Source organism: Bipolaris sorokiniana (genome assembly GCF_000338995.1).
Source record: "Bipolaris sorokiniana ND90Pr unplaced genomic scaffold COCSAscaffold_9, whole genome shotgun sequence".
NCBI classification, from domain to species: Eukaryota; Fungi; Ascomycota; class Dothideomycetes; order Pleosporales; family Pleosporaceae; genus Bipolaris; species Bipolaris sorokiniana.
The window spans coordinates 666690-692843 of NW_006911903.1; the positions used below are offsets into that span (position 1 = coordinate 666690).

The 26154-nt window shown below is 52.4% G+C and overlaps 10 protein-coding genes across 10 annotated transcripts; 5 read left to right on the top strand and 5 right to left on the bottom strand.

Annotated features, from left to right (window-relative positions):
* Nucleotides 1–521: 521 nt before the first annotated feature.
* On the top strand, nucleotides 522–1637 carry COCSADRAFT_359139 (uncharacterized protein; the record flags this gene model as incomplete). The annotated part of the gene is made up of 2 exons (XM_007703056.1): nucleotides 522–768; nucleotides 819–1637. The coding sequence occupies 2 exons, from the start codon at nucleotides 525–527 to the stop codon at nucleotides 1385–1387; spliced, it is 813 nt and encodes a 270-aa protein (XP_007701246.1). The 3' UTR covers nucleotides 1388–1637.
* Nucleotides 1638–2543: 906 nt separating this feature from the next.
* COCSADRAFT_37836 (uncharacterized protein) lies at nucleotides 2544–3039 on the bottom strand. Its single transcript, XM_007702819.1, has one exon. The coding sequence runs from the start codon at nucleotides 2854–2856 to the stop codon at nucleotides 2683–2685; it is 174 nt and encodes a 57-aa protein (XP_007701009.1). The 5' UTR covers nucleotides 2857–3039; the 3' UTR covers nucleotides 2544–2682.
* Nucleotides 3040–6691: 3652 nt separating this feature from the next.
* COCSADRAFT_335854 (uncharacterized protein) lies at nucleotides 6692–7639 on the top strand. The gene has a single exon (XM_007703057.1). It carries the CDS (start codon nucleotides 7054–7056, stop codon nucleotides 7552–7554), a length of 501 nt encoding a protein of 166 aa, XP_007701247.1. The 5' UTR covers nucleotides 6692–7053; the 3' UTR covers nucleotides 7555–7639.
* On the top strand, nucleotides 7640–8854 carry COCSADRAFT_335849 (uncharacterized protein). Its single transcript, XM_007703058.1, has one exon. It carries the CDS (start codon nucleotides 7725–7727, stop codon nucleotides 8808–8810), a length of 1086 nt encoding a protein of 361 aa, XP_007701248.1. The 5' UTR covers nucleotides 7640–7724; the 3' UTR covers nucleotides 8811–8854.
* A 1081-nt stretch (nucleotides 8855–9935) lies between these two features.
* Nucleotides 9936–11927, bottom strand: COCSADRAFT_144938 (uncharacterized protein). The gene is made up of 5 exons (XM_007703059.1): nucleotides 11726–11927; nucleotides 11487–11663; nucleotides 11158–11428; nucleotides 10268–11104; nucleotides 9936–10196 (listed from the first exon to the last, which is right to left on the bottom strand). The coding sequence occupies exons 1-5, from the start codon at nucleotides 11837–11839 to the stop codon at nucleotides 10108–10110; spliced, it is 1488 nt and encodes a 495-aa protein (XP_007701249.1). The 5' UTR covers nucleotides 11840–11927; the 3' UTR covers nucleotides 9936–10107.
* Nucleotides 11928–11955: 28 nt separating this feature from the next.
* On the bottom strand, nucleotides 11956–13074 carry COCSADRAFT_37841 (uncharacterized protein). The gene has a single exon (XM_007702820.1). The coding sequence runs from the start codon at nucleotides 12642–12644 to the stop codon at nucleotides 12195–12197; it is 450 nt and encodes a 149-aa protein (XP_007701010.1). The 5' UTR covers nucleotides 12645–13074; the 3' UTR covers nucleotides 11956–12194.
* Nucleotides 13075–13797: 723 nt separating this feature from the next.
* On the top strand, nucleotides 13798–15333 carry COCSADRAFT_37842 (uncharacterized protein; the record flags this gene model as incomplete). The annotated part of the gene is made up of 1 exon (XM_007702821.1): nucleotides 13798–15333. The coding sequence occupies one exon, from the start codon at nucleotides 13798–13800 to the stop codon at nucleotides 15331–15333; it is 1536 nt and encodes a 511-aa protein (XP_007701011.1).
* Nucleotides 15334–16044: 711 nt separating this feature from the next.
* On the bottom strand, nucleotides 16045–17880 carry COCSADRAFT_93307 (uncharacterized protein; the record flags this gene model as incomplete). Its single annotated transcript, XM_007703060.1, has 2 exons — nucleotides 16045–17264; nucleotides 17322–17880. 2 exons carry the CDS (start codon nucleotides 17878–17880, stop codon nucleotides 16045–16047), a joined length of 1779 nt encoding a protein of 592 aa, XP_007701250.1.
* A 373-nt stretch (nucleotides 17881–18253) lies between these two features.
* COCSADRAFT_92785 (uncharacterized protein) lies at nucleotides 18254–22636 on the top strand (the record flags this gene model as incomplete). Its single annotated transcript, XM_007703061.1, has 4 exons — nucleotides 18254–20249; nucleotides 20305–21830; nucleotides 21883–22030; nucleotides 22089–22636. The coding sequence occupies 4 exons, from the start codon at nucleotides 18254–18256 to the stop codon at nucleotides 22634–22636; spliced, it is 4218 nt and encodes a 1405-aa protein (XP_007701251.1).
* A 519-nt stretch (nucleotides 22637–23155) lies between these two features.
* On the bottom strand, nucleotides 23156–24935 carry COCSADRAFT_335927 (uncharacterized protein). The gene is made up of 3 exons (XM_007703062.1): nucleotides 24862–24935; nucleotides 24567–24728; nucleotides 23156–24513 (listed from the first exon to the last, which is right to left on the bottom strand). The coding sequence occupies exons 2-3, from the start codon at nucleotides 24600–24602 to the stop codon at nucleotides 23269–23271; spliced, it is 1281 nt and encodes a 426-aa protein (XP_007701252.1). The 5' UTR covers nucleotides 24603–24728; nucleotides 24862–24935; the 3' UTR covers nucleotides 23156–23268.
* Nucleotides 24936–26154: the final 1219 nt, after the last annotated feature.

Sequence of the window (26154 nt, forward strand, 5' to 3'; positions counted from 1 at the left end):
TCATGACCAAGCCGAGGTATCGATAGTTAAACTAAGGTAAAGCCGACATGTATAGTAGCTATGCGAGTATGCAAACGAACATTCATACGAAGTAATGACAATGTCAAACAAATGTCCACAAAGTGGCTAGCAAAAGGAGTCTGATTGTTATAAGCTGGTTGTGATATCTGCACAACAAGAAACTTAACTGAGCCCATAGACTGTCAAGCCTGGCAAGGAGTCATGACGTGGAAGACATGACGAGAAGTTTGGGTGTCCCTTCCTCTCACTGTGGATCGCTTGACGTCCACTCTTTCCCAATGAGCGTGGAGTGATTTTGTAAGCAGCACGTGAAAACAAGCACTGCCCCCAGCACCTGAATACACTCCTTCGCTTCAAATTTGGGCCACAATTAGTCTCTTCATCGCTTACAATCACATGTTACCTGATTGATAGCCACGATTGCCAATAAGAGGCGCAGCGCGGGATCTCGCGCCTCAGACCTCTACCAATACCTCTACACGAGCCGTTAGCAGCTCTCTCGTATGGAATATTACAAATGCCTGATCGAAGATCTATGGCGAGAAGTAAATCGGCGCAAGCTTCAACTACCCTTGAAACCCCGGGATGAGCTCAGCGAGGCTTTGGCGAGCGACGACGAGCGAAGAGGATCCGAAGCAACGACGGTGGAAACCAGAATCCAAGGCGGCTTTGTTCCCCAAAACGTCAATCTGGGGCACACAGCTGAGTTTGGAGCGACGGTCCTGGCCAATCAACTCGTCGACGAAAGTACATACAACCAATACCATATGTGGAGACAACGAGACTGATGAGGCTAGAAATCATCTACTGGACCATGAATACTTTCTTCCCGACCATTCAGTTCTTTTTCGAGTCTGGCCGTTCTTGTACTATCGACGGCGGCCAACTGCCGGACGCAAAAATAGGTCTAGATCCGGCTCTTCAATTCAAGTTGACAGAGTGTGCACACGAAGAGGATGGCCATATAACCAATTCCCTTCTCCCTAAAACATACCCAGGATCTGGGACCGGCATGACTATCAAGGAGGTAGTCATCGCCCAACGAACAAGCATCGCGCTGCAGCCGATACAACCAGAAGACGCCAAGCGGTGGACAGAGCAAGATCGTCCTCACACAAGGATCGCAATAGAAACGCATACGGTTGTTGGAATAAGATTGAGGGGTATGGATAGGTTGGCTTACATATGGGCGAAAGTTAAAATCATTCCAGCAATACGAGTTTGGAGCGACGTCAGGATAGCTGGGCTGCGAAACGATGTGCCAGTACCAAATGTATGGCAACCAGAACGTCCTATAAAGCCAGGGGCTGAGAAAACTGTGGTAGTCAAAAACAGCCTGATTACGCGCGATTCTGGAGGGGCCTAGGCAGGGCCTCGTTGCGGCCAAATACTCAGAAACACTTGGGCATCGGATACATCTCTCTCACGATGTGGCGGGCGGTTTGGGTGACAAGGTCAAAGTAAGTAAGTTTGTTCAATAAAGGAACCGATTCAAGTCTGTAACTAACGTGACGGCAACGGTGGCGGCTGTCCGGGAGAACTCCAGCAACACCGGTGCGATGAGTTGCTGACTTGGGTATGGATTTTACAACGTGCCACTTGCTGGCAAAAGCACGACTGTTTATTCTATAAATGGTTAGATAGCATCGATAGACACACTGCTATAGCTCGACACCACAAAAACTACTTTGTGACTTGACCGATGAAAGTGTATAAGAATTATTCAAGACTACTAGCAGCCGTGCATATTATATTGGGACAGGGACGGAGCGTTTCGCAACCAGACAACATACTCTTCACCATACAGATAAGTTGGTCAACAACTCAGCAGCAATCCAGCCAAGACCTACTGGCTCACAGGGGAAAAGCGCAATCTCCAGAAAACACCGAGTAGTACTACTATCAACCTGAACCATCGAGTCACAAACAAGGGGTTACCACACCAACAACCTCCAGACGGCCCGATATCACAGCCCGCCACTTCCACGCCGACGCCACTGCTCAGTAAACACCTGCGCAAAACCTAAGCACATTATCACCGCTTACCTCGGATCAAGACGGGAAGTAACCCGCAACCACACAGATGAGATTCCTACATCCACTTAGCGCCTATCCCGGCAACAACCCAGCACACACGCCCTCAACGATGACGCCCCATCGCCTACGCGTCGTTTGCGCCCTTTTCCTACCCCAACAATAACGAAGGCTGTGTACTATCTCCACCTTACGCATCACCATCACCTCCATACCAGCGTCAATCCACCCCGTTCCTCAACCAAAAAAAACTATCCACCCCACGTGACCCTCAAAGCATTAATCCCCACCCCCAGCGCCTAAAAAAAAACCAAACACATGAACGTCCAACCCAGGTATCTATATAGAAAAAAAACTCCGAGCCACACTCTTGTAGCCTTGTGAATATCAAGAGTGCAAGAAAGAAAAAAACTAAAAAAACTCCACGCACATAACACAAGTCCCGATCGGAGTATCCCACTCAACTCGGTGAGCAGCCCCCCCCCCCCCCGCGGTCTAACTTCGGCGTCCGCAAATACAGATAAAGTAACCGTATGAACCCCCCACGTTTGCGTCAAGCGCGGGTGGGGACGAAACAAGGTTGGGCGAGAAAAAACGTTTGCGCTGGCTTGGTTTGAGGGTGTGGCACTAGGAGGGCGGCGGGGAAGGGCGGGATGAGGTTTGACGAGGGTTCCGGGTTCCGACCGGTAGGATGATGGGTTGGGCTTGATGGGAGTTTGGAGATGGCGGTGTGATGGGTAGGATGACGGTGGGTGGTGGATGGAAGAGATGGGAGTATGGAGGGTTGTGTGCGATGGGCATGGTTTCTGTTTTCAACATGGTCTTTTTGGTGTTAGTAGTTTGGTGAGCCGGGGTGAGTGGTGAGTATGCTTCGATTGCTCGTGTAGTTAATTTGGGGACATATATGGCTATTTTAGAGTACTTTAATGATAGCACTGCGGTTGCTTTTATCTGAGAAGAATGCAGTGTAGTGAGTTTTCCCCAAAAGGGTAGCGCTGGTTTAGAGTCTCAATCGGAGTATAAATTCTCTCCATGGCGTAGATGTCAAAACAGAGTTTCTGCAAGATTGTGACTTCATGTACAATGCCTGTGACACCTCGAGTCCAATATTCCTTCATCAGGTAATGCATCTTGCGACTCCGACACGAGATACTCACAAACCAAGTTCTCTCGCACATGTACTTTTCAGTGCAGTCGTCTAGCCAACTTGTATTTTCGCATTTGCCGCGATTTACTATCAGTCGACCAAATAAACAGCAACATGTCATGTATGTACTTGGACATAAAAGGCGGTTGCCAAGAGCTGGGGAAGTGCATACCGTTCAGAGAAGCAATGTGCTTTGCCGAGCTGGTTGGTTTGTAATAGTGGAGAGCGAGATTGGTGGAAGATCTGCACTGCCTTTTCGGACCGAGGTTTGGTAACATGTGCACACTACATGGACTACACGGCTGAGCGCAAGGGTCTCGCGAGGGGCTTGCGACTAGAATCCCAGACTGGAAAAGTTTTTGACATGTGGAGGTCCTCAAAACTTGGTTTGGCATGTTGTTCGTGTCGAGATACAGGAAGAGGGATAGCTGTGATACGGAATTGTGCTGGATGCAGACGTGAACTGAACGACTGCTGAGAAACAGCGTGCTTACTCCAGATAAATTGAAGTAAATTGATAGTATGCTGTCCGGTTACATTGAATGTATTATTTTCGCTTTACCCGAAATATACCCGTCAAGTGCGGATAACTTCCTCCAAACTGACAATGTGGTTTTTGTAGACACATAGGTTGTCTGGCAAGATCAAGAAGTATTCCCGTGCTCGCAGGTATGCATGATAATTCTTCGTAATGGGGTAAGATTATACGATCTGTTGAGGATCTATGATGCGCATGTGCTATACTTGGCGCAGACCGCAGACATGCGCCATATACGCGCAGCCACTGACGCCGATGGCACCAATATGGCCCGATACGACTACACTCCGGATTTGCCGCCATAGTTGAGTAATGATATGAATCTGTGGCTTACGCGCAAGCGCTGCCCAGCAAACAACTAGGATAGAGATTGTGTTTTTAGGTTGTCATGGGTCGATGGATTGGAAAGCTTCGCCAGATGTAGGATCCTTGTAGATACTCGCTTGCATAGGTGGGTTTGTGAAAAATCTTGACTCTAGCGTATATCGACTGCCTGTGGCTAGACGTCAATCATCAATGTGTAGACATGCACTTGGAGATCCAACACTCGATCTTCGTCTCGAGGCTGCCTGGCAACTGGCTATTCCAACATCTGTCGAGAGGAATTATAGCACTCGCGATTGTCATGAAGTTACCCCCACACGAATTCGCATAGTTGGCGAAAGACGTGGAAAGTAGCAGTTTCAACCTCGAAAGACACTAGCCAATCGTTGCATGAGCTTGCTTGTCTCCATTTTTAAACCCTGCTTAGGCTACCCATCATAACGTTAATTCATCCTATAGCATATCACCTGCTCAATGACCTGCAAGGCCCAAATGCTAATACGAAGTTCTCAACAACGGGACAGCCATTGAACTTGTCAGCAAGTATCATTCAGCTTCAACTGCCTCTCATGATTGAATTGTTGAGAGAGGCAACAACAGACGGGTGGAGATGAGCCGAGCCTGAGGCTAGGGGTGGAACCTAAGTATATGCGGCATCCCACGCCGAGACAGTGGAGAGGATCCCGTCCGATCAGCTTGGCTGGGATGTGTTGAGGCTCCTTGCTAAACAGAATTGGGGTGGCAAACAAGTAGCGGGCACAACTGCCGTTCTCCCTAATGCAGATGTTGAATGGCAATTGACCCCCACGAACAGCCATGACAAATGATCGACAAACTACAGGTAAAGCAAAAAAAGGGGAGGCGAAGACTTAAACACCAGTACCTGAAGCGGGGGGTTGCTTTCCGAGGCCAGACGGAGTTTGCGATGGGCATGTACGCTTGGAATATCGTTGCTTGTCCTCTGTCGCTTACGCTTGCACTATGTATGTATAAAGGCGATATCGGTGTGTCTGGCCGTCCGTGGCAGATGGAAACGAGACCATGTCATGGTGACGAGTGTCAGAAATGTTTTCCGCAAAAGCATGTGCGAATGCCGTCGGCTGGGCAAGTTGCCGATGGATGTGGACATGGACAACGGTCTGGCTTCGCAGGGTTGCATGTGCCCCGCATGATCCAAGGTGATGCCTGACCCTTATCCTCACCCCTCTTTATGGCTACTCCCGGCGTGAGATGGGCTGTTGTCGGGTAGAGAGCGGTGACTGTTGACATTCTGCTTGCTCATGGCGATTAATGGCGTCCGTTGGCAGCATATAGTGTTTGCGGTGAAGAAAAAAGCAAAATAGTGCTGTTCAAAGGGGTCTCGTGATGGCTTTTGGCCAGCACACGATGATGGAACTTGGGCAGCATCCAAGACGGCCATTCCCGGGGTGACATGCATATCTCAGGGCGTCAATGCATGGAATGGCGGTACACGAGGACAAGAGCAATGGCAAAGAAAGCTTGGGGAGGCTATGCGAGTCAGAAGGCTGGTGCGGCGGCGAGTTCAACATGTGCGGCGAGTGTTCGAACGTGGTAAGAAGGCGGGGAACTAGGATCGCCAAAATGTGGGGTAATAGCGTCGGTCTTTGCTGGCTGCATCGCATCGCTCCAGGCCTCGGGGCTCGGTTGGCGCTCCGAGCGAGGCTGTGCATTCTGCATGGCGGATGCTGGTCATGGGTGGTTTTGCCAGACTTGGTCTTGTACTTAGTTGGACGGACTCGGACTTGTTCTGGGTCAAGAGACCACGTATATAGACTAGATAAGAGCTAGTATGTATCCAGCTGGCGACGTAGTGGGTATAGACATTCCAATCATCGTACCACCATGACGGCGTCGCCGGGGTGCACGACATGTCGGTGGGAGCGCATGTTGATGAATGCTACCACTCGCTGGACATGCGCAGAACAAAGAGACTGCCCCCGTAGAGTAGAGTAGTATCGCCGACCCAGGAGAGTTTGGCGGGACGATTCGGAGACGGACTTGTCTGGGGCGAAGTTGATTGCCATTGTCGGGGTAAGCGGCTGCGTGGGGGCCAGCGATACACCGGTCCACAGTCCACGACGGAGGATCAGGTACCACGAGGAGGCGTCTCACCCCCCGTATCGTTTTGATGTTGCAGAAAAAAAGCAAGTTTGGGGCCATGTCGACAGACCCTGCTCACCGCCGTCATGATACCGAAGTATGTCTAGATGGAGCATGTCGAGTAGTGGTATATGCTCGGCACCTTTCCCCGCGCTCTGCCCCTTGTTCATATGTCGACATACGCGTGTATTGGCATGGTGCAAACACGTTTGCTGCCACAATTGGCCTAGATAGCTAGGTACACGATTCAATGCTACTAGTAGTACATGGACCCAGCGGTGCTGGCGGCGAATCCACTGTCTGGAAACGTGTGTTGGAGAGCCTCAGAGGGAAGACGCTCGGGCCCGGCCCCCCCGCCACCAAGAGTAATGGGCGTGGGGTTCTCCCGACTCCAATCGATCGCCGTCATCTTGGCCAGGCTCTGCAACAACAAGGCACATGTTTGATACACACGTACGTATGTGTGTGCCTCCACTATTTTCGGCAGGTTTTCGAGGCCATGTCATGGTTGCATGGAGATTACGGCGGCCGGGCTGGTGCCGCATGGTCTGGTGACAAGAGCCTGCTTCACACGGGCTGCCACGTCTTGCAGCGTTGCTGGGAAATCCTTCGTCACCCTTGGCCTTTGCATCTGCTCTGCTGCACTCGGAGCAAAAAGCCCGCCAAACTCTAGCGGCGGCTGGGGCGACTGGGCCTGGGGGAGCAGGAGGAGCATCACCAGATGGTGTGAGGACAAGGACTGACTGCAACAGCATGGCGGCCCACCCACCGCACCCATTTACACCGGACGGCCACGATTCCCCCACCCCCACACTACCACGCCCGAACGGTATCCATCAACGCTCCTTTGATTCCGCCAACCCTTCGCATGGGGCCAGCAGTGGCGCCCGCTGGCCTATCACCAGACCCCAAGGGACCCTCAGAGATCGTCACAAGGCGCTGCTCCCCCTTGTCCGGGCCCTTGCCCTTGGCCTTTTTCTCACATCCGGCCACGATCCGACCGTCACAGCCTCCCCACCCCTGCCCTCCTGGCTACTGCACGAGCGAAAAGAAACAAACGCCGCTTCAATCAGTAAGACGCCCTGTCTTCATTGGACCAGTTCAAGCCACCCAGCAAACTAAACGCAGCCAGCGGTGCCTGGCATCGGCTACGTGCAGGTCAGGACTGCCTCGGACAGGCTGCGCTTGTCACCGCCCCTTTGCCCTTCACCCCCAAGTGCCGGCTCATCCCTCTTGGACACGCTCGTTACTCGTTACCCTGAAATGCCTGCCGTCGCTAGCTCTCCTGACAAAGCCGTCAGCTGGACCCCCACGCTCGTCGTTGCCCTTGAGAATGTGCCAGGGCAGGTCCGGCGTTTGCAACATTTAAGTACCTGCGCTACCTGGCTTCTTGACCAAACATCCATCCACCATTGACGTATTCGTCCCGTTTTTCCTTTCAGCGTACCGCTAGTTCTTTCCCAAAGTCTCGCTTCTCTTTACAAGCCTTTGCTAGTATAAAAGCCTACTTTCCTCTCCACACTCCCAAAAAGTTATATCATGTCACCACACCACGACGCCCCTTCTCCTGCCAACAGCTTCACTCAAGACTCGGGTTTCCACCATCCTGTGCAATCTGTCTACCTGGCTGACCGCTACAACGACCTCGACGCCAACTCGATGACTTCTGCTGACGTTGGTGTCCGGCGGGCGCTGGTCCCTGGCATCTACGTTCCCACCGTAGCATTCTTCGACCCAGCTACGGACAATGTAGATGTCGAAACGGTAGCTAGCCACGCAGTCCGTCTGGCAAAGGCTGGTGTTGCTGGCATCACCACCCAAGGATCCAATGGCGAGGCTGTCCACCTGTCGCACAAGGAGCGTGACCTCATCACAAACACTACCCGCAAGGCTCTCGATGACGCAGGTTTTGGCTACATGCCCATCATCGTCGGTTGTGGTGCCCAGTCCACTCGCGAGGCCATTGAACTCTGTGAAGAGGCAGCGGCCGCCGGCGGAGATTATGCCTTGGTACTGCCACCAGCATACTACCAGGGCTTGTTTTCCAAGGACACTATCAAAGAATTCTTCAACGATGTAGCCACTGCGTCTCCTATCCCCATTCTCATCTACAACTACCCAGGTGCCGTCTCGGGTCTTGATCTCAACTCAGACGTCATCATCGAGTTGGCCCAGCATCCCAACATCGTCGGCTGTAAGCTGACCTGCGGCAACACTGGAAAGCTCAACCGCATTGCGTCAGCAACACGAGCAGCCACCGTCTCAGATCCAGGCTCCGGCTTCATGTGCATGGGCGGATCGGTCGATTTCACTCTCCAGACACTAGTTGGAGGCGGATCCGGCATCATTGGCGGCATGGCCAACATTGCCCCCAAGACCTGCGTCAAGCTAGTTGAACTGTTCGAGGCCGGCCACCTCGCAGAAGCACGCAAGCTCCAGGCTGTCGTGGCTAGAGGCGACTGGGCCGCCATCCAAGGAGGCATCATCGGCACCAAAGCTGGCCTCATGGCTCACTACGGCTACGGTGGATACGCTCGCAAGCCCCTACCCAGGCCTTCCAAGGAGGAAACTCGCAAGTGGCGAGAGGCCTTTGAGGAACTCGTCCAAACAGAGAACTCTCTGTAGGAGCCTTTTCATTATCCCGTCACGTCTCTCAACGAACCCTTCTTCATTTTCCCAAGCCCAAGGCAAATGACCCAATATTCTTTTACAGTCACCACCCCCTTCTGCATAGGAATCTGGCGCTGAGATGAGTAGTATTACAAAGCTTGTAATGGCGTTTTCTTTCGAACTTTCTCATTATCTTTTTCGTCTCACTACTGGAATCTGGAAAGCTAAAAAGCAAAAACGCAGGGTTTTTCTTAACTCGTTTACGTCTTTTGTTTGCAATTCCATCGGTCGAGCTGATAACGCTTTTCTCTTTGTTTGCAGAAGAAAAGCCGGGTTCATATTCTTTTTCTGCTTTTGCACCTTTTTCGCATAGCAAGTGGGGTTGGGCGGTCATCTGTCGTTAGCAATTATCGTTTTTAGTTATCTGCAAAGTCAGCAAACAGCTGCATGCGGAAAGAAATTACATGAATTAAACATAAAGCCATGTTTGGACTATTGGTGATTGTGTTGATCGGGATTTGCTCTTATCATAACAGTCGTGTTAGTAGACACACGCTTTTCTGGCTTTATTATGGTCGTTACCACACTCGGCAAACTTAGGCCGGGGAACATCTGCCCTGGCAGCTTACACATACATGTACATACCATTCGAAAACAGGAAATTCCCCAATCGGAATGGCCGGAGGCGATAAAAGAGAGGCACACGTACCTTACCACCATCCCCCCATGACAACAACCATTTCTGTCCCTAAGAAAATAAACCATGCAGGCAAAATGTAAGCCCGATACCGGCTGCAAACGCAGTCTACGTTTGTGTTTGTACAACACATACTTTTTTTTCCCTGCACGAGAAGGGGCGCAAAGTATACACGCTACACAAAAGTCTAATATTTTTTTTTCCTTTTCGCGTCGTTACCGCACTAGGCAATGGATATGTAGTAGTCTGCGCATCCCAGAAACGCTATACTGACCTAGCCTTGTTTCGGCAAAAAAAGAGGGGGGGGGGGAGTCTTAGATCTACATGCAACTGCGAGTTTCCCGCTGCAGGCAGATTTTTATGCTGATCACTAGGTAGTTCGGCGTGGCAGCATCTTACTCGTTGGTCACGTTGACTTTTTGACTTGGAGCAGAGGGCGAGTTCCAGAGAAAGGAGGGGTCGGGGATATTCATGTTTTTGGAACAGGGTATATGTATATACAGGAGAAATGTGAAAAAAAGGATGAAAACACGCTTGTCATATCGTCAAGTCTGCGACTTTTCATCAAGGAAAAGAGAGCTGGCTGCGCTCGATCCCACTCATCAAGTAAGTAGTTTATCGGGACTTGCCGCCGTGTCCGCGACCGCGCCTGGCACCACGGCCCTTGTTCAGCTTGACGGTGAAAGCGCCGCGCTCAATGGTATCTGCAAAGTTTCAAAGTCAGCATTTACATTCTTTCTCCACTGCATATCTTTGAGTCGAGGATAAAACTTACTAATGAGCACGTATCCCGAAGGGAACAAAAAGTGCGACCAAGTACCCACGAACTCGACGATACCACCGGCAGCATCATCCTCAGGGTAGATGTCAAAGAAGCCCTCGACGGTAACGCCCTTGCCGGTAGGATCCTTGCTCACAGACTTGACGTCGTGAACCCAGAGACCCGCGCCGTAGTTACTCTGGTACGCAAGGCCATCCACAATGTAAAGGTTGTGATCGATAGCCTTGTGATCAGTCGCAAAGAACGTTCCAGTCGCCTTGGGATTGCGCAGATCCGTCAAGTCGATAATGTGGGTAATCGGGCGGCCCGAAGCAGCAGGACCTGCGGCTTCGACTTCGTCGAGCTCGTCGTTCAGGAGCACGTACTGGTGCCAGTTGCTCTCGGTCCACCAGCCCTGGTGGCAGTAGGTCGCACCGGGGTACGAGAGCGTGGATAGGATCTCCGAGGCTGGGTTTCCATTCTTGAACGTCGAATCATACACGGTAATCGTGTCCTCGTTGTAGCCTATGCAGATATTGCGGCCGCGGAAACTGCGGTCCGGGCCGTTGTACTTCACGCACTGAGCATCGTGCACATAGCCGTCGCTGCTTGCGCAGCCAGGAGAGGTGGGCTTGCTGGGGTTGGAGAGGTCGATGTACTTGAGGCCGGACTTGCAGGTCTCGTTGCGGGGCTGGGCGCCGACGGCGAGGATGGAGTCGTGGTCCCAGTCTACGACGACGTTGTGCGTGCGGCCGATGGGGAGGTCGGAGAAGAGGCCGACGAGGTCGGTTTTGGGGTCGAAGGTCTTGGGGGAGGCCGGGTTCACGGTTAGAAGCTTCTTCATGTCGAAGACTGTGTCGCGTGTTAGCAATGATTCTTGTAAGAAATGAAGCAATTGAACTTACTCTGAACATTGTGACCGACGGCCTCGGAGCCAATAATGACCCAATCGTTCAGAACACGGATTTCGCGCCATCGCGAACCCTCGCTCTGCGCGGGGAGACGGCCAAGGTACACCATCTGACCATTCTTAAGGACCTCGACAAAGGCGGCGCCAGAGAACTGGCCGACGATACCAAACTCGCGGCCGTTGGCGGCAGTCCAGCCCCAGGAGGAGGATCCTCGGCCTTCGGGACCACCCATGTCGGCGTGGCTGATGAAGTCGTAGAGGTCCATCTAGTCTCTTGTTAGTACAAACATTACTGGGTTGTTCGATTTTCAGTGTACTACTAACGTTCTTGCAGCGGTAAGTCTGGTTTGCATTTCCTGGCTCAGCGATGGCGAGGCCATCCTTGCAAGGGATGCGGTTGTCGTTCTTTCCAGGTGCCCATGCTCCCTTCTTCAAGGTAGAGAAAGAGTCCCACTGAGTGGGATCTTGCTTGCCCTCTGCCACATCACGCTCCCATTGATCCTTTGACACAAGTTAGAAGACCGAAAACAACGAAAAAAAAGGTAGTCCGCAGATAAACATACGCTCTTCAGCTTCATCAACTTCTGATGAACCTGTCCGGAGGCATACTCCGACTTGGAGAAGAAAGCAGCCTGGACCGCAACAGGAAGCGCTAGTGCAGCAACTGAGAACTTCATATTGGCTACTTTGCGTGCGTGGAGTGCAATTGAGCTGGAATGAGCAAGTTTTCTACATAGGACTCTATGGGTATATATAAAAGCCTGGTGCCCATAGATAACTCTGCAATGCTCCTATGAGCGCGCCCACCGCATTGCCACAATTCAGCCGCCATAGTACGTTAATGTCTTGGTAAATTGATGTCAGTCTGGGCATAATTTGGCAATCATGCTGCATGCGGAAGGTGGGAAACGATCACGTGACTGTTATCCGGTAACGATATAGCAGGGGTTCTTTTATGGTCCTACTGATCCACGGTGATGTAGCCGTCCAAAAGCGATACTAACTGTTTGCAGAAGGTGATTCGTGGAGGTTCTAACTGGATGGACTTCCGCCAAGCAGAAAAATAACTTGGGTACTTCTTATGGCGAACCCGAATCTCACTCGGAGCGCGTTTGCTGGACTGCCCGGCACAAAGTCGATCTGGGTTCGGCCTGCAATTCGGCCTTGGCTAGTATTACGAGCAACGCCAGCTGTGAGCACCATAGGGGAAAGAGCACCTTTGGGGAAGGTGATTACACATACTACCCCAGATGTTCTGTGTAGTGCGCGCGCGCTGGCTTGGAGCTTCGGACTCTCGGAAGTTTGGCACATCTGACTTGAGAACGTCGCATTAGCCCGCTGTCCAAGATTTTGTTCTAGTCGCTTGGCATTAAGGTTATTGCGAGGTGCTGGGATGAGAGCGGCCGAAACCAGGTTAATGGGAGATAACACGATGGAGTGAAGATACAAAACTGGAATGTGCGAGCTGCAGTCTCTCGGCATTGAGCATTGGCATGCGCTCGCAGACGCTCCCACGGCCTGTATATTACGTCAATAAAGGAAGTACCCAAGTGTTTGTCGAGAGGCTTGCGCATTTATACAGAGACCATCTTTTTCTAGAGTCGTTCGAGAAGGGCGAGTGTGTTTTAGTGTCGCGGCGTTCAGGGCGGTACGTATTTTAGTCGACACGATCTCGTGCAAATGGTAATGTACCTGTACGTACATACTAGAGAAACTTGAACGTCCGTAGAACCTCGAAAAGGAGATGAAAGCAGAACAGTAACATCGACGGAGAAGACAAAATAAGGATATGACATCCATCAAGACAAGACTGCCGGATGTATTCCGCATTGCCGTGCTGACACTTGGCACAACCACGGCTCAAGCACGGCACGTGAGCATCTCACCATTCGCACGCATGTACATGTCAATAGAAGCAGCAAGTGTGGCGCTTTTCCCACCGGCTGTCGGGTACAAACAGACGTTGTTTGTGGGAGTAGCAAACTGCCATCTAGTTGTCAAAGGTTTGCTTCCGGATCTCTCCGCATTTGTTTGCTACCACTGGCTGCCAGTCACACGCCCGAGCTCTTTCACCTCATATCTACTAACCTAACTCACGCTTTTGGCAGACGCTCTATACCTCATGCGCATCCATCCACTTCTCTCGCCTACGCAGCATGTATTCACACGCGCTGGTCGGCGGTGAGTCGCAAGACCGTATCCCCTTCGGCTTTCACGCAATCAACAACACGTTCACTTCACGAGACGTTTTCAGAACATCAGATACGAATGTTAGCCAACGGGATACCGAAATCAGCTCCACCGTTGGAGCTCATCAATAACGCAATACGGCTGCTCACACAATAAAAGAAAACTGTATTCGGTCACTTTCACACGACTTACTGGCCGACTGACACCAGGGGGATGCCTGACCAGCCAGCTGGGCGCCAATGGGTTTCCCCGTGAAGGAGCCAATCGGAACGGTGAGGCAACGTCGTCAGCCTAAAATTCCCATGCCTGGGATTCGCAACAACATGGTTTTTATACTCGGTTCCACCACAGCTTCCGCAACTGAAACACCAGTGGACTTTGATTTTATATACAAGGGGTTTTTCCCTTTACAACATACGAACTTGGAGAGCTTCCCTGTTTCCCAATGAAAAGGACTCATACAGCTGGCGAGTTGCAGACGGGCAAGTCTGCTGCATCGAGCAAAAAGATCCCGTTGGAGTTCGCACTATCTATTTTAGCGGCCACAGAAACCAGCCCCGGACCCATCAGAAGTTCGGAAGAAGGTGCTATATCGAGGGAACCGCAAGTTAGCCTTGGTAGCATACCAGAAGAGCTGCTTCTCTGCATCCTCCAGCACTTGAGGGATCAGAAAGATGATTTGGCGAGACTTTGTCGTGTAGACAGACGCTGCAAACGGATTGCTCAAGAGTTGTTGTATGGAACTGTAGGGGGTATCCGACCGCATCACGAGGACGCACATGCGATTTCCCGCTGGCCCGCACTGACTAGAAATGTGCAGAGTTTGGTATACGCTTTCACAGATGCTGAAGGCAAAGAATCAGAGAGAGAAGTTTTTCTCCGTGTCCTCGAAAACGGACACAACATTCGCTGGATGACGTTGGGGGTTGATCTTACCAAAATCGACGACGAAGAAGCAACGAGTGCAAGGGTTACTACAGCGGGTTGGCTAAGACTATTCAACGAAGCTATTGCTTCATCACTCGAGCCCCGCAACCAATTCTCCAAACTGACACATCTCTGCATCAAAGCCAGGCGCTTGGCATCGAGGGATTTCCCAATCGAATCCCTATCTAGCCTCTTCCGCCTCCCCTCTCTCTTGCACCTCCAACTAGATGGCTTCCACCAAACCACACCCTTCAAATCCTGGCCTATACAGCCTTTCACAAGCTCCATCAAAGAACTCTTCTTACACCGCGCAATGCTCGATATCACCGCCTTATCCCACCTCATAACCTCCATACGCTCCCTCGAGCATTTCGAATACAACTTCCACACCGCCCCCTGGGAGCCCTTCGCCGCAGACTCAAACCCGTTATCCATCTTCCCCGAGCACTCCTGGAGCTCACTAGGCACCGCACTACGCCACCACCGCGCCTGCCTCGAGCGGCTTTCGGTCTCCGACGCTTCGGACACCGAGATCATCGAGACGATTTATCCCGAGGGCCACGGCGTCGGCGTCCTGGGCTCGTTCAGCGAGTTTGATAGTTTGCACAGTGTGGCTTGTCCTCTCGACACATTCGTGGATGTCGACTACGCGGATGAGACGGAGTTCTTAGCGCTGCTGCCACCGCGGTTGGAGGCGTTTAGCACGATTGTGAGGGAGACGGAGGCGGATGAGGCGGCGGTGCATGTCGCGCTTGTGACTTCGCTGCGGAATGCTATAGGAGCGGGAAATTTGGAGGTATCGATGTATTTCCAATATATACGTAAATGCCAAGTCCGTACTTCACAACGCCTGAGCGACGCGGCCAAGCGCGCGATGGAGAGTGGGGTTGTGTTATTTTTCAAGAGTAGGGGGAGGGATCGGGAGGCGTGGGTTTTGGGACGGGGGATTGAAGAAGAAGAAGAAGAAGAAGAGGAGGAGGAGGAGGAGGAGGAAGTCGACGAAGACGACGAGGACGACGAGGACGAGATCATGGACGATGGAGATGAGGGGTGACCATTTTCCGCCTTCAGGTCATTCCATCCCGCAGCCGGGGAAGCCACCGGGAATTTTATCTCAGCCGATACAAACTACGGATACGGATACTCCACGATCCGGGCCTCGTATATCCAGCGTCCCAAACTCCGCTTTCTCGATACTTCAGCCCAACGCCCCCCAGAAGAACATGGATGTGCAAAGACACTCTGTCGAAATCAATATGCTGTTGTTCGCGCCTACCGAGTATACCAATTAAAAAATCGACCCAATATTGTTCGATGTAATCGAAGAGAAACATCTGGATCTCTTTCCTCTTCTTCGGGGATGGGTTCAGAGCTAGCGGACGTGGATCTGTATAGACGATGTAGAAATGATGTTGCAAGGGATAATGAGACATGTCGCAGATAAATGATTTTACAATGTAAATAGAGAATTCATAGATCGAAAATTTCTCAATTGATTGAAATTTTCAGACTTACGTAGTTTCCCTAAACCTTTGCTTTGCTAGGAACTTATTTTCATTTGACTTGCGGGAATGCTAATCAGTGGCTAAGAGGGAAAACGGTAGAATTCGAAAAATACAAGCGAGTAGGAACTAGGATAACAGATACACAAGGGGGGGAAGGGAACATGTATCCTCCAGCACCATACTAAAATACAAGGCAAAAAAAAAAGGGAAAACAATTTACCGCCTACTCAGGGCATACCGGAGAGAATTCACACAGCGAACTAATCTCCCTCATTCCTTGCGCTGGTAGCGCCATACGCAGTCGTAGGTTTGCTGGTACGACCAGTTGCATCGCCCCATGCAGCGCCGAACCTGCGGCCAGTGCTTGCAAGCAGACCCTCTTCCTCTTCTTCCTCGAGGTCGCGATCGATTTGCTCCTGGTCGAGGGTGGGTGCCCTGAACAGCGTGGTGACGAAGACAATGAGGTAGATGCCCAAGAAGGCGAATTGAGCCCAGAAGAGAACGACTCCGAAGAAGGGGAAATTGATTGTGATACGGTTGATAAAGGTGCTGAGAACAGAGGGTGTGCAGACCTGCTGGGCCGAGGGATTGGTAGCAAGTTCGCTGCAGGGCTTGATGAGGTCCTTGTGCTCGGCGCAGTCAGGTTGCTCGTCAAGGCTATTGGTCTTCATGTCGCAGTAGGTTTGTGGGCCCCAAGTGGCGTACTGAGGAGCAACGACCATGGCGACGGAGTAGTTGATGGCGAGAACAATTAGTGTAAGGAGCACAGTGGCCATGAGGAGGGCCTGAGGTGAAGTGTGGCCCTTGCGAATCTTGAAAATGGTAATCCAGAGGAAGCGGATGCCGACCGTAGCGATTCCAACAACAGAGGCGGAGAAAAAGAAGAGGACAAGGAGCAAGAACAGAACATAGTCGATAGGGAAGACCTTGGAAGACTTGACAAGGATCCAGTTGAGAGGTTGGAAGATGTTGATGTGGCCGAGGATGTATCCGCAGTGAGCACCGCAGATGGAGTTCTTGGCCTTGTCAATGCCAGTAATGAGCATACTAGCGAAAATGACAAGGGCAAATACGAGGAGGATGAGGCCTCCGAGGAGCTTCAGCGGGCGGAAAAAGGCCTCTGTCCTGATCCAGGCCTTGACAATCCAATGGCGGTCCTCACCACTGGACTCGGCCGCCAGGCGTTCGCGGCGGATCAGAGTGCGCTCCTCGCGAACAAGGGCCTCAAGCTCGCGCCTGTCCCTGCTATCCAATCCGCCCTCACGGCCTTGGCTGCGGCCTTCAAGCTGCCTCTGGCGCTCACGGTTGGACTCGAGTTGAGAGGCAGTGTTCGCGGCAAGGGTGGGGGCCGAGATGGAAGGTGCCGACTTGATCATGGCAACAGGCAGTAGCGCCATACCAGCGCCGGTGTAGAGGACATAGAGCACGGTTCCGACTGTGATGAGTAGACCGAGGGCAAAGGATAGAGCACGCTCGCCATCTGGAGGGCTGTTAGCTTGTGTGTCTGAAGTCTGAAGTGCGCCTTGGCTATGCTTACGGTTCTCAGACAGCAGATGCTTGAAGTAGTCGAGATCAAGACGCTTGTCGTCCTTGGCCTGCTTTGCAAAAGGCACGAAGAAGCCTACGAGGAAGATGGCGACGACGAAGACAAGGAAACCAAGCGTCCACTTGATGGCGCCACCAATGCGCTGGCCGGCCGTCTGCTCTCCGTGCTCGGCGGCATCCTCGTCGTATTCCTCATACCAGAAGTAGGTAAAGGGAATGACAAGCAGGCAGAGAATAGCGTCAAGCGAGTAGAGCGAGTAGTAGACAATGCGCAGGGTGTAGAGAATACTGTCGACCTTGTCTGGTGTGGCCCAGTCCTTCTTGCGGCCTAGGCTAGAGCGGGATGTGGACGAGACGAGAGCGACGTCAACGGGGATCAGCAGGACCGTGGCTAGCAGGGCAAGCGTGGTGAAGATGCAGACAATGGTGACAGCGGCAGCGCGATCGCGCGGCTTCTGGTAGACGTAGACGAAGGTGGACGCGATGAGGAAGAGGAGGCCCACGGCGACGGCGTAGGCCACCCAGATGAGGCTCGTCTGGATGAGAGCCATGGTGGATGTCGCGGAAATGAAATTAGGAAAAGCGATGCAGAAAAGACAAGCGAAGGCAGGTCGCAGGCCGTCTTTTTGGTGTTTTTTCCCGTTTCCTGGTCGTTTGACGTGCGCCGCTAACAGTGGTGGTACATGGTGCTGTAACAAACCAGCGGCAGCAGCATGACGTCCCTGTCGCGTCGCAGAGCGGGGATGATGCATGCAGCCTAGCAGACGCGTTAGCCCCATCGGGCCTATGTCCATGCACGCATACCCACACTTCTCTCTCCACGACGCGACTCAACACCAAGACAAAGCATCGCGGGCGCGGTCCCCTCCAGCTCCGCTCACCTTCACCCCACCCCCCCAAACTGCTCTGAGCGGAGCCATCGCCATGCAGTGCTACACGGAAATAGCCCCGCCTACGGCTGTTAGCCATGCCCTCCACCTCCCGCTGCTGCACGCCAGGGCAAACAACCTGGTCGTCGCAAAGAACTCATTGCTGCAGGTCTTTGAGCTCAAGTCAACCACGACTGAGGTCACACCGGGCGGAGGAGACGAGGCGGAGAATGCAGCCGCCAATCTGGACACTGAGGCGGCCGATGTGCCCTTGCAGCGCACTGAGAGCACCGCCAAGCTGGTGCTGGTCGGCGAGTTCCCCCTCGCCGGCACAGTCGTGTCGCTGGCGCGCGTAAAGGCACTCAGCACAAAGTCGAGGGGCGAGGCGCTGCTGGTGGCTTTTCGGGATGCAAAGCTGAGCCTGGTGGAGTGGGATCCCGAGTCGTACAACCTCCATACAATATCAATACACTACTATGAGAACCCAGACTTGCCCGGCATTGCACCTTGGTCCGCTGATCTCAAAGACACGTACAACTTCTTGACGGCAGATCCCAGCAGCAGATGTGCCGCCCTAAAGTTTGGCTCCCACAACCTCGCCATTCTTCCCTTTCGCCAGCGTGATCTCGTCGACGATGACTACGACTCGGATGCTGATGGGCCCAAAGAGTCCAAGCTTGAGCAACAAGCTGCATCTGGCTCTCACACAACGCCTTATACCTCGTCCTTTGTCCTACCGCTCACAAACCTCGACCCCACCCTTACACACCCTGTCCACCTCGCCTTTCTGCACGAGTACCGCGAACCTACGTTTGGCATTGTCGCCGCCTCTCGAGATACGGCTCCGTCCTTGCTCGCGCACCGAAAAGACATTCTCACATACTCTGTCTTTACGCTTGATCTCGAGCAAAAAGCCTCGACTACGCTCCTGTCCGTCTCCGGACTGCCGTACGACATCACCAGAGTGGTTCCGTTGCCTTCACCCATTGGCGGTGCTCTCCTAGTGGGATCAAATGAGATTATACATGTCGACCAGGGCGGCAAGACAAGCGGTGTAGCTGTGAATGAATTCGCCAAAACCTGCACTTCCTTCCCTCTCAGCGACCAGTCAGATATGGCTTTGCGCCTCGAGGGCTGCAGTGTTGAACTTTTGTCTCACGAGGCGGGTGATGTGCTAATTGTGCTCAACAATGGGCGCCTCCTCGTTCTGACATTCACACTCGACGGCCGCACCGTGTCAGGCATGACAGTACACCCCGTTGCAGCAGACCATGGCGGTCACCTCATCAAAGCCGCCGCCTCCTGCACCAGCAACCTCGGACGAGGGCGCCTCTTTGTTGGGAGCGAGGACGGAGACTCGGTCATGCTGGGCTGGACTAGCACGGCAAGCCATCTGCGACGAAAGCAGTCCAACGCAAATATCGACACGGACGAGGACATGTCTGATGAAGAGGATATGGACGACATGGAAGATGATCTTTACAACGATACAGCCCCTGCAGTCCAAAAAATCACTGCTGCTGCTTCGGAGCCTACTGCGCCGGGCACCTACACATTCCGCATACATGACGTACTACCAAGTATAGCCCCCATCAAGAATGCCGTCCTACACCCAGGAAAGGACACCGAGTCATTGAACAGGGGCGAGATAATGCTTTCGACCGGGCGAGGGGCTGCTGCTGCGATAACAGCCCTGAATCGTGAGCTTCATCCCGTCACTGCAGCTACAAGACAGCTACCTTCAGCACGCGGCACTTGGGCTGTGCATGCCCGGAAACAGGCGCCCGGAGATGTCACTGCTGCTTTTGGTGAAGATATGGAGGCCAACATGGCCACCAATGTAGACTATGACCAGTATCTTGTGGTATCCAAGACTGGCGAAGATGGAACCGAGAGCACTGTCGTGTACGAGGTCAATGGCAACGAACTTACTGAAACCGACAAGGGTGATTTCGAACGAGAAGAAGGCTCGACGCTGTTTGTTGGCATACTGGCAGCAGGCACAAAGGTTGTGCAGGTAATGCGGACTGAGATTCGTACCTATGACTCTGGTAGGCTCCAGCTCCTGTACAAAAGATCCCGCGCAATAATTAACCGACCACTTAGAACTTAACATGGATCAAATCCTGCCAATGGAGGATGAAGAAAGCGGCAACGAGCTCAACGTCATCAATGCCAGCTTCGCGGACCCATACCTCCTAGTTCTGCGCGAAGACTCCAGTGTTAAGATCTTCAGAGCTACTGGCGATGGCGAGCTGGAGGATGTCGAAGCCACTGGCCTGTCCAACTCACAATGGCTTTCAGCGAGTTTATTCAAGTCGGCTAGCTTTACAGAGGTTTTTGCTTTTCTCCTCACACCCGAAGGAGGCCTTCGTGTATTCGCAGTGTCAGATATGGAGAAGCCATGTTATGTCGCTGAAGCTCTAAGTTTCCTTCCACCTGTTCTAGGCATGGATTATGTCCCCAAGCGTAGCGCCATCAAAGCTACCATTACAGAGATCTTGGCTGCTGATCTGGGCGATGCAACGACCAAGTCACCACACCTAATTATCCGCACATCGAGTGATAATATCGTCATCTATAAAGCTTTTCATTCTCCGTCACGTTCAGCTGCTGATCTGTGGACCAAGAACTTGCGATGGGTCAAGCTTTCTCAGCAACATATACCACGATACACTGAAGACGGTGGTGCAGAAGATTCTGGATTTGAGAGTACTCTCTTGGCATTGAGTGACATTGGTGGCTACAGTACCGTCTTCCAACGAGGCACTACCCCGGCATTTATTTTCAAAGAGTCGTCAAGCGCGCCGCGTGTCATTGGCCTGAGTGGAAAGCCAGTAAAGAGTCTAACATCCTTTCACACTTCCAGCTGCCAGCGTGGTTTCGCCTACCTAGATTCTACCGATACGCTCCGCATCTCTCAACTACCACCACAAACGCACTACGGTCACTTGGGCTGGGCAACACGGCGTATGCCAATGGATGCCGAAATCCATGCTCTCGCCTACCATTCTTCGGGCCTGTATATTATTGGCGCAGGACAGCCAGAGGAATACCAGCTTGATCCGTCTGAAACCTATCATTACGAACTCCCCAAGGAAGACATGAGCTTCAAACCAACTATTGAACGTGGCATTATCCAGTTACTGGATGAGAAGACTTGGGCTATTATCGATACGCATGTTCTCGATCCACAAGAGGTAGTCCTCAGTATCAAGACGCTTAATCTTGAAGTCAGCGAAAATACACACCAGCGCAAGGATCTTATTGCAGTGGGCACTGCAATTCTCCACGGTGAAGACCTTGCCACCAAAGGCTGCATCCGCATATTCGAGGTCATCACCGTAGTTCCTGAACCAGACCGCCCAGAGACCAACAAGCGCCTCAAGCTCATTGTGAAAGATGAAGTTAAGGGTGCCGTCTCCGCAATCTCAGAACTTGGTACACAAGGATTCATGATCATGGCCCAAGGACAAAAGTGCATGGTGCGAGGTCTCAAGGAAGATGGCACTCTTCTTCCTGTTGCCTTTATGGACATGCAGTGTTATGTTAGTGATCTGAAAAACCTACCTGGAACAGGTATGCTGGCTATGAGCGACGCATATCGTGGTGTGTGGTTTACGGGATACACAGTAAGATTCTTTTGTGCAGTGATGGCTAAGCCAGTTGCTAACCATTACATAGGAAGAGCCATATAGAATGTCTCTCTTCGCACGCTCAAAACACAGTCTTGAAGCCATAGCCGTCGACTTCATCCCCTTCGAAGAACAACTCCACCTCCTCGTCGCAGACGCAGATATGAACCTGCAAGTCCTACAATTCGACCCAGATAGTACGTCCACACCCCCCTACCCCCTCTTCGCATCCTACTAACCACATCTACCCTGCAGACCCAAAATCTGAAGCTGGATCCCGCCTCCTCCATAAATCCACCTTCCACACCGGCCACTTCCCTGCAACATTACACGTGGTGCACTCGCGCCTCAAAATGCCCTCAGCCTCCGATTTTGCCGGCGCAAATAACACCGAAAACGGAGACTTTGAAATGGACACTTCGTCTCCCGACGACAAAGCCACGCAACCCCTCCACCAAATCCTGTGCACGACTCAATCCGGCACGTTGGCCCTCGTCACCCCGCTAAGCGAAGATACGTATCGTCGTCTATCCAATCTCAGTGCATATCTGTCCAACACGCTCGATGCAACTGCGGGATTGAATCCCCGTGCTTTCCGTGCGAGCGATACACCGGATGGCGGGTGGGATGCTGGGACTGGTGCTAGGGGCATGCTGGATGGGAATTTGCTGATGCGGTGGGGGGAGCTGGGGGAGAGGGGACGGAGAGAAGGATTGGCAAAGTATGGGGAGGGAGAGTGGATGTTTTGGGGAGAGAGAGAGGTGCTGGCTGGCTGGGGTGTGTTTGGGGGGAGGGGCAAGTGAGGATAGAGAGTGAGGGGGTTTGTCGTATTGGTTATTATGGGGTGAGAAAGGGATGAAAATCATTTATGATTATTATACGTCTGTGTCTTGTGATATGATATGATGATGGCCTTGGTATTCGTTCCAGCCTGTCTAGTCTGTAAACAAGTACATGGCTGCCATGGCACTTTCATCCCAAGTCTAATTCGTTGAACAAGAAGAGCAAGAATCGACATTGCTGATTCCATCGGTCTATATAACCAAATTAAACGAGAAAGTACTAAGAAGAAAAAAAGCTCATAAAAGAACCGTGCGTTGGTATCCTGGGCTTCTTCCTCCATCTTCTCTCTCGCTCGCTGTCTCCACGCTCGACGCAAAACAGGCTCATCGTCACCACTCCACTCCACAACCACCACTAATGCATCCATTCATCAGATCATAAAAAACACACGGCAAAACCAAGAAAAAATAGTAAGACTCCCACGACGCCGAACCCTGGGATACAAATACACACACCATCCTCATGTTTTTCCTCGGCGTGTGTTTTTTTCTTAATTGAAACCATTGCTTTCCATGATAGGTGTCGTGTTCGTAATCTCATACCACTGTGTCTATCCCTTCGCAGGCAATGAAAAAGTATGTGCAGCAAATCTTTACTGTGATGCACACTGGACGCGCTCAGCACCGGGATGCATTTCGTCTTCGTCATCTTCCATGCCGCCCATGCCACGTGCACGTGCACCCTCACCGCCCTGCTCAACGTCCTCGAGGGTAAAGTCCTCGGTCATTGCGTCTGGCGGAGGCATCACGTCTGGAACCTTGCGTGGTGGTAGGACCGATTCGAGAGCGCGGATCTGCTCAGGGTTCATCGGCCCGCCTTCCTCGTTGCTGAGGCGCTCGGGGAACTTGACGTCGAATTGGATGTACAGGTTGCCAAAGTCGTGGTGTCGGTATGATGGCATACCTTGGCCGCGGATTACCTTGACTTCGCCAGGGCTGATGCACTCACCAGGAATGATGTCAACGGTTAACCATCTCTCATCCAGGTGCTCAATGTGGATCTGGCCGCCAGCAAGCGCCGTCAGCAGGTCAATCTCGGCGTGGTAGAAAAGGTCGTCGTCCTTGCGTTGGAAGCGCGGGTGGGGCTTTTGCTCAATTTCGAAAACAACGTCTCCTGGCTCTACGCCCGGCAGCTGGTCGCCTTCGCCCCGGAACTCGATCTTGTGGCCGCTCTTAACGCCACGGTCAACATGGACATGCAGGACCTTGCGCTCGATAATCGTCTTCTTGCCGTTGCACTGCTTGCATCGATCCTTGTCGCGGATGATTTCTCCCTCTCCCTGGCAGTCTGGGCATACAGTCTGGAAGCGCTGGATCATAGGACCCATTTGCCTCATCATGTGCTTCATACCGCGACCGTCACAGCCAGCGCACTTCTTGACAGCACCTTCCTTGCCGCCGGCACCGTTGCACTTGGGGCAGATGACTGACTTCTGTAGCGCCAGCTTGGAGACCTTACCGCGGTAGACATCCTCGAGTGATACCTTGTGGACATGGGAGATTGTGCGCGCCTTCTTGGGCCCTTGTTCGCGTCCTCCTCCCATGCCACCGCCGAACATGCCGCCAAAGGGGCCTCCGCCGCCGCCAAAGAACTGTGCGAACAGGTCCTCAGCAGCCATACCACCTCCACCACCCATGCCACCTTGTTCGAGACCCTCCTCACCATACTGGTCGTATATTTGGCGCTTCTGGGGGTCGGAGAGAACTTCGTAGGCGTGTGAGAGGTCCTTGAATTTGTCTGCAGCTTCGGGGTTGTGTGCGTTCTTATCGGGATGCCACTTGAGGGCACCCTTCTTGTATGCTGACTTGAGTTGTGCCTCGGAGCAGTCTGGCGACACCTGGTTCTGTTAGGCTATGTTCCTTTGTGGGTATAGGGTAGGGCTATGCTTACCCCGAGGGTATCGTAAAGCTTGGTATCCTTCACCATGGTTGCGGTTGCAGGCTGTGCAGTGATGTAGAGGGGCTAGTGGGGTCGCAAAAAAGTCGGACTGAGTGGCAGTATAACAGGTACAGGTGAGTGATGTAGAGCGTATGTGGTAAAGTTCGGGGGAATCTTTTATATGGTCAGCGTCAGGCCATTGAGTTATGGTGCGCAGCGGCGTACGTAGACACAAGGCCAGCCTTGTGAACGACGGCGCGGCAGTGAAGACAGGAACAGGGGGGCAAAGGGAAGGAAAAGCACTTACCAATCGTCGCCACAGAAAGGCAAAACGGAAACAGGCGAGCACGGGGTTGTGGCTCGAGATAGTGGGTGTATTATTTGCGTGGAAGCAGACGGTGATGGCCGCCTGTGGACTTAAAAGTAGTAGTTGCAAATACACCGGCAGCGCCGAGCGAGAGAAGATTCCAACCCATTCCACGGCCTTCCATGGGGCCTCGACAGCCCAGGATAGCCTCAAAGCACTCGTCTGCCTGCCCAAACGACTCAACAGGCCCCCAACATTCGATAGTTTACGGTAATTCAGCCATAATCAGCCTTGAACTGCCATTTCTGCATCAAATGCACATGTCCTCGGTGCTCAAGTCTTAGAAGCTTCCAATGAACGCACGCTCGGACCATGACCTCAGCAGCCAATCGGATGGCAGTCGATCGGTAAGGCTCTTGTTTCCAAGATTGGCGATGCAGGAGGACCCTTTTTGCCCTTGGCTCGTGGCGCCATCGTGCAGAAGCCAACCAGGAGAGAAAGAAAAAAATGATGAAAATTTTGGTCATGAGCTATGTAGCAGTGGTGCCTGCAACCGACGAGCTTAAGCACTGAAGAACACTGGTTAAAGCCGAGGCTGGTTTCATTTGGGCTACAAGAATGCGCAGCCCTGTGACACGAGACATACATATGTATATAGTATGTCATATGGAGTGCAAAACACGTGCAGGGACAGGGTTGGTAGCCTGATCGTCATCTCCATAGAAACCAAGTCGGTCTGGCTTCCAGCGTCTCGACTTGTCCTCCATCCTACCATCACATGACACATCTCTCACCCCACTGTGCACCACTAGGGAAGCCGATTATGCAAGCGAGTGTACTCTCGTACGATAGAGAGATAGGGAGCGAGTGTATCTCACATTGAATTAAAGCGACTGTACAAATCATAGAAGCGGCTAGCGACTGTACCGTCAACGGAAGACCGATTGCGCCGTTGTGTGGATGAGTTTGCGATCTGGACGCGTGAGAGAGATGGCCATCTCGACCCCCGAACGCGACCGCGACCGCGAAGCGACATCCCTGCCAGCCGAGCTACTAGCACCACTGAAGAGACGCGCAAGGAACACCACCGAGCAAAACGAACACTACCGCAGGCGACCGCTACAGCTAGACCTATCAGCCGACGACTCCGATACCATCCAGATCGACAGCAGCCAACCTATCCGTCAAGCCAGGAAGAGCACCGCCACCAACAAAGACCTACTTACCGCGTTAACTAAGATCATCCAGCAGCAGAATGAAACATCCAGAACCTCGAACGCGAGACTAGAGAGA